This window comes from Carcharodon carcharias, chromosome 1 (assembly GCF_017639515.1).
Source record: "Carcharodon carcharias isolate sCarCar2 chromosome 1, sCarCar2.pri, whole genome shotgun sequence".
NCBI classification, from domain to species: Eukaryota; Metazoa; Chordata; class Chondrichthyes; order Lamniformes; family Lamnidae; genus Carcharodon; species Carcharodon carcharias.
The window spans coordinates 75,616,346-75,629,966 of NC_054467.1; the positions used below are offsets into that span (position 1 = coordinate 75,616,346).

Here is a 13,621-nt window from a genome sequence, read left to right on the forward strand (position 1 = left end):
GGGAACCCACCCATACGCGCCCACTCCCACACATCCCCCCTGACAGGGGGAAAATGTTGCCCATAGATTCACAAATGACCACTTCTAAATCCCCTAATCAATTTAACTCCCAGTTACACTTTCGTTAAGGCAACTGTAAAGCACATAGATTTTATAAGACCCAGAAACATGATATCCTGAACAAGTTGAATTCCAAGTGAGTTTTCTTAACTTCAGTCCTTTGAAGAGAACAGCTTGAGACATAGATGCTGAAGGCTTTTCACACACTTGTAAGATCTTAAAAATGCCTTCCCTTGCAAACAGTCTTCTTTTTACATATCTTCTTCTTTGAATGCAAACATCCATTGTTTCACTATGGAAGAATTTTCTGGTCGGTGAGCAGGGGCGGAGCATGCTCGCTGACGCATAAAATGACATGCGGTGATGTCGGGCAGGCGTCCCGATGTCACCGCGTGTCATTTAGATTTTCGGTTCGGCGGGAGCGCAGCCGAACTGTCAAAGGCCTATTAAGGCCTGTTAAAAACTAATTAAAGCAGTTAAATGAGCTGCCCGTCCAACCTTAATGTTGGCGGGCAGGCGAAGAGCCCAGACGGCCTTCGTATTTTTCATGAAACCTCATCCATGGGCGGGATGTGATTTCATGAAGTGTTTAAAATTCAATAAAAATTACTTTAAAAATTCATTGACATGTCCCAGCTCATGTGACACTCTCACATGAGGGGACATCTTTTAAAAGCTTTAGTTTTCCTTTATTTAAATTTTCAAATGTCAAATTGATCTCCCTGAGGCGCCTCTGTGGCCCAGGGAGATTTCTGTGCTCTTTTGCAGGTGAGCGCGAAAGAGTGCAGGCCCAGACTCAGGGAAACCCCCTGCCCATACAGGGAGCGCCCAGCGCTTCCAGGCAAGTGTCACGCTGGGCAGGCCTTAATTGACCCACCCACGTAAAATGATGGCGCGGACCCGATCAGGGGTGCCGATCAGGTTCACGGTCATTCTCACTCACCCCCGCACAACCTCACCACCACACCCCCACCGAAGAGGGGGAATTCAGCCCTAAGTGTTTGGACTTTATCTCCCTGATAATAAAACACTCTCATAGCACTAAGTTTTACCAGTAATCTCTGGGAAAATTAAACACACCATTTCTAAACTTCACGTGGCTAGGTGACACATTCCAGCCCTCCTTTGAAAATAAGTTTGTCTGTTTTACTTAAAAATGCAAATGTTTCCTTGACACATGTTTTTCTACGTTTTTAAACTTCCCCATGTTTACCTAATTAACATTTCAAACCTAGCCTCTCTTCTTAGATCAAAGCACCCAGACTAATTCAATTAAGTCTTTCCCACACACACACACATAGACACATTGCATTATTACTCTATTTTACAATAAGTTCCAATAACATTATGATTGACCTTCGAATCCATCCTCTTTCTCTGTCTCTCCCAGGATATTGCACGATTAGAGAGGTAGGTCAGTGGGTGGGGTGGGGTGTGCGTGTGCATTGGATGGGAAGCCTTTTACTGCCCCTTGTTATACAGGTTTGTAACCACTTTCAAATTGTGCATTTGTTTTGCTCTTGTCAGGCATGCATTAGGAGGAATACAGTGCCCCTCATCCTTATCCCTGATGGATAGTGTGAACAGTTCTTGTGATTCCTGTTATTCCCCATATGTTGCATTCAGCTCCTGATTTTTTTAAGATGGCTTATCAAAAGGGAGCACTCTCGTGCAAACCAGAAGAGAAAACTGCTAATTCAAAGGCACCATTTGGAATTCCCTGACAACTTAATAAGTGAATATACTGCATGGCATTAGACAGGAAGTTCCAGGACAAAACATCTCTGGCTGATGCTGAGTTGGTCGTTTGATGGTGTTAAGGATGCTAAATTTGCCTGGGTTATGTATGGGGAAAAGGATTAGTTGGGTTCCTAATCCTTATCCCTATCCAGCTATCCCTGCTGGAAAATGAATGGGTGTTTTTTGAGGATAGAATTAGGTTTGGCATTGATGTCTCCATGGCCAAATAGCTTGTTGGTACCCTCTGCTCAAATCACAAGCGATGAATAGCTTCCACCAAAGGGAGACCAATACTTGTTGAGCTGTAATCAATATGATATGAGCTGTAATCAATATGGGGGAGGTGGTGGCATAGTGGTGTTGGCAATAGACTAATATTCCAGAGACCCAGGGTAATGCCCTGGGATCCCAAGTTTGAATCCCATCAAAGTGAAATTTGAATTCATAAAAATCTAGAATTAAAAGTCTGATGATGACCATTGCTAATTGTCATAAAAACCCATTTGGTTCATTAATGCCCTTATCTGCCCTACATGTGACTCCAGACTGCTGTGGTTGACGCTTAAATGCCATCTGAACAAGGGCAATTAGGATCAACAATAAATGCTGGTCTAGCCAGCGACACCCACATTCCATGAACAAATAAATTTTTAAAAAGTGGTGTCATCTTCTGCTGAGAAAGAGAGCCACAGTAAAATAAATTGTAAAGATTACCAGATGGTTTCAACAGCTGTCAAAAGGCAATATCTAATAATAGAGCCCAAATAAACTCTTATCACTCATTCTCTGCCTTGTGCACATAACTGCAAATTATGTTGGCATATAAGTACACAGAAAACTATGACTTTGGTACCAGGAGGCTGATAAACTACAGTTATTCCAGTACACTCCCATTTTAACTCCAGCTGGAGTGGAACAGAAGGCTGCATTAGAATAGACCCGGCTATGCCAGACCCTGGCCTTCCCTTGGGCGTTCCCTTGTGAGGGGCATCACACATTCGCCTGCTCCAGACATTGTCAATGATGTAGAATGGGATATGGTCAAGGACCTGGAATTCCAAGCCAGGAGGTCTCACAGCCCTGTCCTGGACTCCAGTCAGTGGGGCATTGGCAGCCAGAAAGCTGAGCAGAAGTATGCATAATTGCTGCTTCAGTGTTGGGTGTGGACCCATCTGGGAATCCACACCTGGAAGGTGGCATGGAAAGACAATAAACAATTTTGAAAAAAGGAGCTGAGGTGGCTCTTTCTTTCTGGGAAGGCATCTACTTTGCACGAGGGTCACAGACAACCAGGGCACACTTCCACGCTGTTCCTGTCCTAGACACCAATAAATTCAACTTCTATTTGCTAATGGGGGGAGAGGAAATGGTGCATCTCTCAGATTTTCCCCTTTGGGCTCCATGTAAGGTGGGTTGCAATATATTTTTAAAAATAAATCCTCACCTTTCTTTGAAGGTGTCCACTTGCCAGGGTCCCTCCTCCTAAACCCACGCACCCCCAACCACCACCACCACCCCCCACCCACCCACCCGTAAGGCACTCAGCTGTCCATTTGCCTGTAGATCTCAACCACCAGCCTTCAGTCCTACGCTGGGCCATGGCTAAGCAGAAAAATGGGAACTCCTGCTGCAGGGAGATTCCATTCTCAATCTTGTCCCTGGGAACCACACCCCCTTCTTAATGGCCCTCTAAGGGATGGATGGAGGTGCTGTCCCCTACAGCGTCAACTGACAGATCATGGAAGCTCTGTGGCCCAGTGCAACTGGGTCTTTGCCATTTTCTGATGAGTTCTTTGACTACCCTGTGAACGTCAGAGGAAATTATTCCAACAGATTTCGTTTCTAGGAAATCATTAGAGAGTTTGTTGAATTAGCAGCAATAGGAGATTGGTCGTGTCTGCCTTTCTCTTGCAGAAATTATCTTCAGAGAGGCCAAATTCAGATGGTGAAGGACATTTGGAGAATGGTACCCATGTTGGAACAACAGATGGTAAAGACCATGGTAAGTCTATGTACATAATGTATTTCAAGCACTATCAATATCACTGTTAAGCTACCATTCACTTTCTCATCCCTTTACAATGTAGAATTTTATTTTTTTCTTCACCTTGTGCTGTTATTGGCTGCGGGGGTGGGGGGTGGAATTCCTTGCCCCTACTGGTTGAAAAGTTGGTCAGCACCTCGTCAACATTAAATTTGGCTGCCCAACAGTAATAATACGTTGGGGGTGGCCTTATTGAGGTACGAGTGGGACTTGCGCCCCTCAGAGATAGGAAATCCGGCCTTGAAGACCTACCAGCCAATCTGGCTGGCTGCCAGCTTTGTATCAGAACACGGTAGTGGCTACTGAAACACCAGAACACAGTTGTGGCTGCTGCTGGGACTACAACGATTCTTGAAAATAAATAAAATGTCTCCCAGACTTAAAGTAAGCCTGGTCATTTTGGCCAGGCACATTTTCGTGATCTCAGAGGGGCTTGGGGGGTTCGGATTTTAGAGGCCAGGTGGGAGGCACAAAGCAAGGGGCGAGGGATACCATCTCGGGAGGGAGGTGCTCCCAGTAGGCACAGAGGACCCCCCCAAGGAGGTACTCCCCGCAACCTTCCTTTAGCCCATGCAATGAAACCTGCCAGGCTGGTCGCCTTCCTTCCACTCTCCTCAGCCAAACATATTATAGCAACGGAGGCGGAAAGAGGTCAAGTGGCTGGCTGATGCCTTAACTGTGCCTTGGAATCGGGGGAGAAATAAGTCGAGGGGAAAATAGGTCGGCTGACCTTCCGCTTAATTTTATATGCACCCCCCCGCCATCTTCAGATACGCTGGCAGGGGCTGTAAAATTCACCCTCATATCGCATAAAGTAACACTGCTGAAGATCACAAACATTCATACTGTGACCAAATAGTTATGTTGTATTTCAAATCACAAAATATTTATTTATTTTTCAACAACAGCACTGTGGCAAGATTAAAACATCTCCTTCAAATGCAGCAAGTTCTGTCTCTGTCTTTGTATTGGTTGAAATGCTTATTCGCTGGCTCTTGTCAAAGGTGGATAACGGCCTCTCGTGAGGCAGGTTGTTTAACAATTATGAAAGATAGCTGCCATCAAAAGTGCTGACCAGGGTGGGGAAGGCTATCACTCTTGTATCATTTGCCTTGTTTTACAGGTGTAAACATGATGTTCCAGATATTCCCCATTCGACTGTCTGTCTGACAGGCTGTGCCTTTTTTGTACAGAGTGTTAAGCTGAGGAAAAGTGTTTGGAGACGCATTATGCCAATCCTTGTTGCACACAATGCACCTTTCTGTTGACATCATGGGCAATGTTGGTATCCTTGTAGCAAAATTCTGATTGCGTGGTTTTGTTCACTCATAATTGGTGAGAGTCATGTCTACGTTTTCATATGAATGAGTGCTACAGGTCCTGAAACCAGTAGTGTGTTGAGGGGACCATTTGTATTCTTAATGCTGAAAATAAGTATAATTTGGAGTGGCATTTGCTATCTGTGTGAGGGAATGAGGTTCCGAGGTGTATTTTAGAGGTCTATTTCTCACCAGATGCTAATCCCCTTACACAGTAAGATTCCATTTTGGGGTATTATTTTATTTGTTTCCTGGAGGATGAGGGGGAGAATGAGCAGGAAATGGGAAAAATTGCAGGAGGAGGGATCCTATCCACAGCTATCCTGCCTATTAAATTTCCTAGCACTAACACAGATATTTGGACCTTGCAGAGTGGATGAACGACCTACAATTATGTTTTTCACCATTATTGTTATTCCGTGCTCTTTAGTGTTTTTCTTAAATTGTTCTGTTGTCTCAATGAAATTCTGTTCACTTATTAATTGTCTGTTTTTTTTCTAATCAGATTCTAGTTCACTCAACTACACTAACTTCCTCTCTGTAATTGTAGTAACTTGTTTTCTCCTTCATTTTATTTTCCCTGGTGGTTCTAAGTAGTTGTATATCTTTCAGATTTCAGTTCAGAATGTGGCTTCTGTCCACACTTTAATCTGTATTTTCCCTGTTCAGATGCTAACTGACCTTCTCTGTATTCCCAGCATTTTCTGGCTCTTTCAAATTTCCAATATTTGCAGTTTTTTTTTATTTATACCATAGATCAAAACACCTGACTAATATTCCACCAAGGTTAAAAGGAGCATAATTTGTAGAAGTTACCACTAGTACTGTTTTTCTCCCCCAAATGAAAGGAGTGTTGGAAATGGCCAAAACTCCGCTTAGCTGATTTTTTTTCAGACAGAACAAGATCCAGAAATGACCATACTCCATGGATTGGCATATTTATGCATTGAGGACAAAGGTTACAAGATTCTGGTCAATATTTCCAAATTTGCTAAAGTTATTGGTAAAAAGTTCAATTAAGCTTCTTAACTCAGAATGCTGCAGCACAGAAAGAGGGTATTTGGCCCATTATCCTTGTGTTGGATTTTGAAATTTACAATTTATATAAATGACTTGGATGAAGGAATGGATGAGATGGTTGCCAAATTTAGTGATGACGCAAAGATAGGTAGGAAAGTAAGTTGTGAAGAAGTCATAAAGAGACTACAAAAGATCTAGATAGGTTAAATGAGTGGGCAAAGATCTAGCAAATGGAGGATAATGTGGGAAAATGTGAAATTGTCCATTTTGGCAGGAAAAATAAAAGAGAAGCATATTATCTAAATGGTGAGAGATTGCAGAGCTCTGAGATGCAGAGGGATCTAGGTGTCTTAGTGTATGAATTGCAAAAGGCTAGTATGCAGGTACAGCAAGCAATTAGGAAAGCTAATAGAATGTTATCATTTATTGCAAGGGGAATTGAATACAAAAGTAGGAAGGTTATGCTTCAGTTATACAGAGCATTATTGAGACCACATCTGGAGTACTATGTACAGTATTGCTTACCTTATTTAAGGAAGGTTATAAATGCATTGGGAGCAGTTCAGGGATGGTTTACCAGACTAATATCTGGAATGGGTGGGTTGTCTTATGAGGAAAGGTTGGACAGGCTAGGCTTGTATCTTCTGGAGTTTAGAAGAGTAAGAGGCAACTTGATTGAAACATATAAAATCCTGAGGGGCCTTGACAGGGTGGATGTGGAGAGGATGTTTCCTCTTGTGGGAGAATCTAGAACTAGGAGCCACTGTTTAAAAATAAGGGGATAGCTTATCGAGGGTAGGTGTGATGCAGATTTGAGATCACTATCAGGTCAGCCAAGATCTTATTAAATGGCAGAGCAGGCTCGAGGGGCCGAATGACCTACTCCTGCTCCTTGTTCATATGTCCATATGTTTGAAGGAGTTTTGCAATTAGTCCCACTCCCCTGCTATCTTCCTATAGCCCTGTACTTTTTTTCTTCAAGTCTATATCCAATCAACTTTTGAAAGTTATTATTGAATCTGCTTCCATCATCCTTTCAGGCAGTGCATTCCAGATCACCACACCTCACTGTGTTAGAAAAAAGGCTCAACTCCCTTGCTGCTCACGTCGCTGATACTTTTGATAATTATCTTAAATCTGTGTCCCTGATTACTGGTCTTCCTGCTGGTGGAAACTATTTGTCATTTACTCCATCAAAACCCTTTTTCAGTTTTGAATACTTCTATTAAGTTTCCTGTAACCTTCTCTGCTCCGAGGAGAGCAACTCCAGCTCCTCTACTTTCTCCACTTAACTCGCCCATCATTGCTGTACCTTTCTGGTAAATTTACTCCGCACCCTTTCCAAGCTCTTAACATCCATTCCTTGGATGGAAGAACTAATTCATTGGGTCATGTTACAGTATCTGCATGTTCCAGGGCCTTGTGGACCTGCCACCATAAAGTCTATAGTGGCTCTAGGGGGACAAAGTCATCTGAACATTTGTACATGTCCTATGTTGGCTGCCATCATAGAATCTTAAAATTTACAGCACAGAGGGAAGCCATTCAGTCCATCATGCTTGATGCTAGATCTTCAACTGGCATTGTAGTCTACCATCAATCAATACAGAATTTCCTATGTTTTTATAGGTAAAGCTATGTTCTGATAGATAAGAAAAGCTTCTGTGTTCTTCAAAAATGATTGCTGAACATGTATGTCCCATAGTGCAGGGGGTGGCTGACCGATTTATTCCATGGCCACCTTGTTGACAGTGTTCAGCTGTCACTTGCAAGAGTGACCTAATAAGAGCTTTACCATTGGGTTTCCGTTCCTTTGGGGCAGTGCTATTGTAAGACGTGGCAGTATCCCAAAGCACTATAGATGAATTTAGTTACTTAGTGGTGGGTGATGGGAAGGGGAATGGGACCACAACATGGTTGCACATGTTTATGCTTTTTAACTCTTTATTATAGGGCAGTTACACAATCCTGTGTCTCAACTGGGTAACCTAAATTATAAGGAGTGCAGGCCAGAGAATCAGGGCTAGTTTTTGGAGCTCTGTCTTTGACTCAGGTTTCTTCTAAGCATGAATTGGAGCTGGGTATGCAGAACGCCTCCTTGTATTTTCTGCTGTTCGCTAACATTTTAAGAAAAAGTGGTTGCATGAAGCCTCAATGAGCTCTCGATCTGCACTCACCACAGATCAAACTCACCAATATTAGATTAAAAAACTTTAATGGAAGCGAGTGAAAGCTCCTTTTTTTTGTTTGTTGAGTTTGCTAACAATGAACCTGGGCAGTATTTCATTACTGGACACTATCCAGGATAAAGCAACATTTCATAACTGCACAGTCAAATCAAAATGATGTTGCTTCTCTTCAGACTTCAAGGTGATAGGAATGCATTTACGTGGAGTTCTTCACTGTTTATGCAATTCTTCCTCTGAAGTTATGGTGAAAAAGCAGAAGAACCCCCAAGGAAATTTGTCCCCTGTGAATGTAACAAACTGGAAGCTTTTGGAGTACCTTTATCAGTGACAGGAAGGAATTATGCACAATGATGGAAGGGGGCTGGGGGGTGTTAATGGTGGTGATCGTCAGAGAGTATGGGTAAAGCAGACACTGATAATTTATGTCCCAGTGGAGCAGAAGAAAAAAATTTGCATTTATATAGTACTTTTCAAGACCACCAGAGTCTCAATTCATTTTACAGCCAATGCAGTACTTTAGTCATTATTCTAACCTAGGGAAGAAGCTCATTTGTATCTGTGACTAAGCATAATGCTCTTGTATTAGTGTAAAGGATCTCTTTTTTGGATTTGTTGAGTGCCAAGTGGATGATGCTATTCTCCTTCACACATGCAATGACCAGAGTGTTGGGTTCCAAAGAAGAGTCACCTTGAACTCAAAACATTAATTCTTTTCTCTCTGCACAGATGCTACCAGACCTGCTGAATTTTTCCAGAACTTTCTGTTTTTATTTATTAATGAAGTGTTGTTTTCCCACCAAAAATCTGTTCATGATTCTCTTTTACAGCACTGACCAGTGCCTGCAGGACTTGGTTGGAATAAAAGGCTTTTCAAATTTGATGTTGAGCCATATTTGCTCAAGTATTTCACATTTCACAATTGCAAACGTTTGACATTTACACTGGCTAATTAGTTTATTAGTTACTTGAAAAGTCTTGAGTGTGGTGCAATTCTGGCTCGATTGGTAGGATTCTCAACCTCCTGAGTTTGACAGTCCATGTCCAAATGCAACAAGACCGGGACAATATTCAGGCTTGGGCTGACAAGTGACAAGTAACATTTGCACCACACAAGTGCCAGGCAATGACCATTTACAGTAAGGGAGAATCTAACCATCGCCCCTCGACATTCAGTGGCATTACCATCGCTGAATCCACCACTGTCAACATCCTGGGGGGTTACCATTGACTAGAAATTGAACTGGACTAGCCATATAAATACTGAGGCTGCAAGAGCAGGTCAGAGGCTAGGAATCCTGCAGCGAGTAACTCACCCGACCCCCCAAAGTCTGTCCATCATCTACAAGGCACAAGTCAGGAGTTTGATGGAATACCCTCTACTTGCCTGGATGAGTGCAGCTCCAACAACACTCAAGAAGCTTGACACCATCCAGGATAAGCAGCCCGCCTGATTGGCACCTCATCCACAAACATTCACTCCCTCCACCACTGATGCACAGTAGCAGCAGTGTGTACCATCTACAAGCTGCACTGCAGGAACTCACCAAGGCTCCTTTGACAGCACCTTCCAAACCTACAACCGTGACCATTTGGAAGGAGAGGGACAGCAGACACATGGGGCAGAATTTTTCTCCTGTTGGGCAGGTATGCGCCCGACCCAAATGAGAGAAAAATAGTGCGCGATGATGTCAGGTGAATGTCCTGATATCATCGTGCACACTCAGGATATTTCACTTGGCGGGCACGTGTGAGAGGCCGCAGCGCGCCTGCTGACACCTAAGAGGTCTATTAAGGCCCTTAATCATTTAATTAAATCTTATTTTTCGCTACCTGTCCAACTGTTTGGTTGGTGGGTGGGTGAAAAGGCCAAATCCACGTGCGGGATGAGGTTTCCACGTGCGGGATGAGGTTTAGGAATTAAAAATAAAATAAAAATGTTGAAATTTCATTTATAACATTTATGACGGAGTCACATGAGGGAACATGTTTTTAACATTTTTAAAGTCTTTATTTATGTTTTTAAAAATCTTCAGCTCCCTGAGCCAGCCGTTTAGGGAGCTTTCAGTGAGCACACCCCCGCGCCTGCGCAAACTTCAGGCCAGCCAGCGTGAAATCACGGTTGGGCCCCAATTGTGGGCGGTGGGTGGTTTTGCGACCGCTCCTGGGCCCGGTCACCGCACCCACCTGACGGGGTAAAAATCCTGCCCATGGTAACACCATCACCTGGAAGTTCCCCTCCAAGCCACTCACCATCCTGATTTGGAAATATATCGCCATTCCTTCACTGTCACGGGGTCAAAATCCTGGAACTCTTTCCCTAACAGCACTGTGGGTGTACCTACACCGCATGGGCTGCAGCGGTTCAAGAAGGCAGCTCACCACCACCTTCTCAAGGGCAGTTAGGGATGTACTAAATGCTGGCCCAGCCAGTGACACCAACATCCCATGAACAAGTAAAAAAAGTGATGAAGGAGAGCAGCGTCATCAGAAGTACTGTCCTTTGGTTCAGATTTTAAATCGCGATCCCATCTACCTGTTCAACTGGATGTAAAATTTCCCATACAACTGTTTAGAGGAGACAAGGAAGTTTCCCTAGTCATGCTTAATCATTGCCACATCAAAAACAGATTTATCTCTGTTATTTTTAACCTTGATGTACGTAGAAGGCTGCCACATTCACTTACATAAGTGCACATCAAAAGTACTTATTTAAAAAATGCAAATATTGGAAATCTGAAATAAAAATGGGGAATTACAATCGGGTCAGAGAGCATCTATAAAGACAGAAGACCGGCTATGAAGTTTCAGGGTGTATAAGATTCAGCAATAGTAATTCACTGGCTGAGGCATCTTTGGGATTTGCTGAGGATGTAATTAAGCACTTGAGGAAAGCAAGTTTCTTGCTTTGGGTCACATTATCACAGCTATGCAGTGATTGGCTACTCTTTTAATTCCCAGTAACAAAATAGCCTTCTCAGGATTTGTACACCTCTAAACTGAATTGTATTAACAGGTTATAACTTGATTTCACAGTAAAAAAAAACAGACTTTAAATTAGTTCAATTTAAGGCAACATGTTTAATGTAAGCAATGTTTAAAGTGAAGTTGGCCTTTTTACACTACTGCATTAAATTGACAAATTGCTTATCTATTTTGGGGCAAAAAGCACTATGTGCACCAGAGAGAAAATTACATCGTTATAGGAAATTATAGCCATTTGAAGAGCCAGGAAGTTCTAAAATGTGGTTATTCGGTTTGTGGAAACAATGCACATACCAATTACACATTCTGTGGTATTTATCAATTCAGCAGATGCCTCTCGTTCCTTTGCATCTACATCTTTGTTGTTTTACTTTAGATCTATTACTTTTTAACTGCTATTATCAAATGACTCTAAAGTTTTCCTAAACACATGGTTCAATCTTTCCTAACCAAACATTGAGCTCTTCCTGTAGCCTATCTATATCTGTATCAAAAGGGAAGTTCATCCACACAAAGTGATAAAATGTGGGTTTGTGCCCTTTATTTGTCACATGATTAGTTTTAATCTTGACCTGATTATTGAGCACAGATGTCAGAGTACAGAAATCTTTTAGGTCCCAAAGGTCCATACTTTTGCTAGTAGGTGGGTAGCTCAACTCAGGAAATTTTCCAGCTCACTGCACCTGCCTCAGCAGAAAGGCCTCGAATAGTGCAGTTTTCCCTTTGGGGGCAGGGGAGGGATTGGGGTGTGGAAACGGACAGATGCTGGTTAGAGCCAGGTCCACTGCCCCTGGAAGCAGATCGGACTTGGCCACAGAGGCTGCCCGGTGCCGTGGCAATCTGGTTAACACGCTTATGTGCCCCCTACTCACCTCCATGACCCCTTATAGCCCCCATGCCATCCACCCACACCCATGGCCTTTATAGTACCCATGCCAACTCAGTGCCAACTCATGCTCCCCACCCATCCTCAATGGCCGCTCATGTCAACTCATGGTCTTTCTATTGCCTTTTCATTCATTGCGCACTATGCACGGAACAAATTCATTCTCGGGATGTGGGCTTTGCTGGCTGGTCCAGTATTTATTACCCATCTCCAATTGCACTTGAGAAGGTGGTAGAGAGCTGCCTTCTTGAACCACTGCAGTCCATGTGGTGTAGGTACACCCACGGTGCTGTTAAGAAGGGAGTTCCAGGATTTTCACCCAGTGACACTGGAGGAACGGCGATTTTTTCCAAGTCAGGATGGTGAGTCACTTGGAGGGGAGCTATCTATCTGCTGTGCTTGTCCTTCTACATGATAGTCATCGTGGGTTTGGAAGGTGCTGTCAAAGGAACCTTGTTTGTGATTGTGTTGTCAATCAAGCGGGCTGCTTTGTCCTGAGTGTGTCAAGCTTCTTGAGCATTGTAGGAGCTGAACTCATCTAGGCAAGTGGAAAGCATTCCATCACACTCCTGACTTATGCCTTGTAGATGGTAGACAGGCTTTGGGGAGTCAGGAAGTGAGTTACTCATCACACGATTCCTAGCCTCTGACCTGCTGTTATGGCCACAGTATTTATATTGCTAGTCCAGTTCAGTTTCTGGTCAATGGTAACTCCCAGGATGTTGATAGTGGGGGATTCAGTGATGGTAATGCCATTGAACATCAAAGGGCGATGATTGGATTCTCTCTTGTTGGAGATGGTCATTGCCTCACACGTGTGTGGTGCAAATGTTACTTGCCAGTTGGCAGCCCAAGCCTAGATATTGTCCAGGTCTTGCTGCATTTGGAAATGGGCTGCTTCAATATCTGAGGAGTTACAAATGGTGCTGAACATTGTGCAATCATCAGCGAACATCCCCACATCTGACCTTATGATGGAAGGAAGGTCATTGATGTAGCAGCTGAAGATGGTTGGGCCGAGGACACTACCCTGAGGAACTCCTGCAGTGATGTTCTGGAACTGAGATAGTTGACCTCCAACAGCCACACCATCTTCCTTTGTGCTAGGGTATGACTTCAACCAGTGTAGAGTTTCCCCCCGATTCCCATTGACTCCAGTTTTGCTCAGGCTCCCTGATACCACACGGTCAAATGCAGCTTTGATGAAAAGGGCAGTCACTCTCCCCTCACCTCGGGAATTCAGTTCTTTTGTCCATGTTTGAACCAAGGCTGCAATGAGATCAGGAGCTGAGTGGCCTTGGCGGAACACAAACTGGGCGTCAATGAGCACGCAATTGCTAAGCAAGTGCCACCTGTTAGCACTGTTGATGATCTCTTGCAT

The 13,621-nt window shown here is 43.5% G+C and overlaps 1 protein-coding gene across 4 annotated transcripts in view; it reads left to right on the top strand.

Annotated features, from left to right (window-relative positions):
- Window positions 1-13,621, top strand: part of afap1 (actin filament associated protein 1) — a 282,632-nt gene that overhangs the window by 203,018 nt on the left and 65,993 nt on the right. For all 4 annotated transcript variants that reach the window (XM_041187203.1, XM_041187230.1, XM_041187222.1 and 1 more), the window contains one exon: window positions 3,715-3,802. In XM_041187203.1, the coding sequence (XP_041043137.1) occupies window positions 3,715-3,802 (88 nt within the window). The remainder of the gene's footprint in view (window positions 1-3,714; window positions 3,803-13,621) is intronic.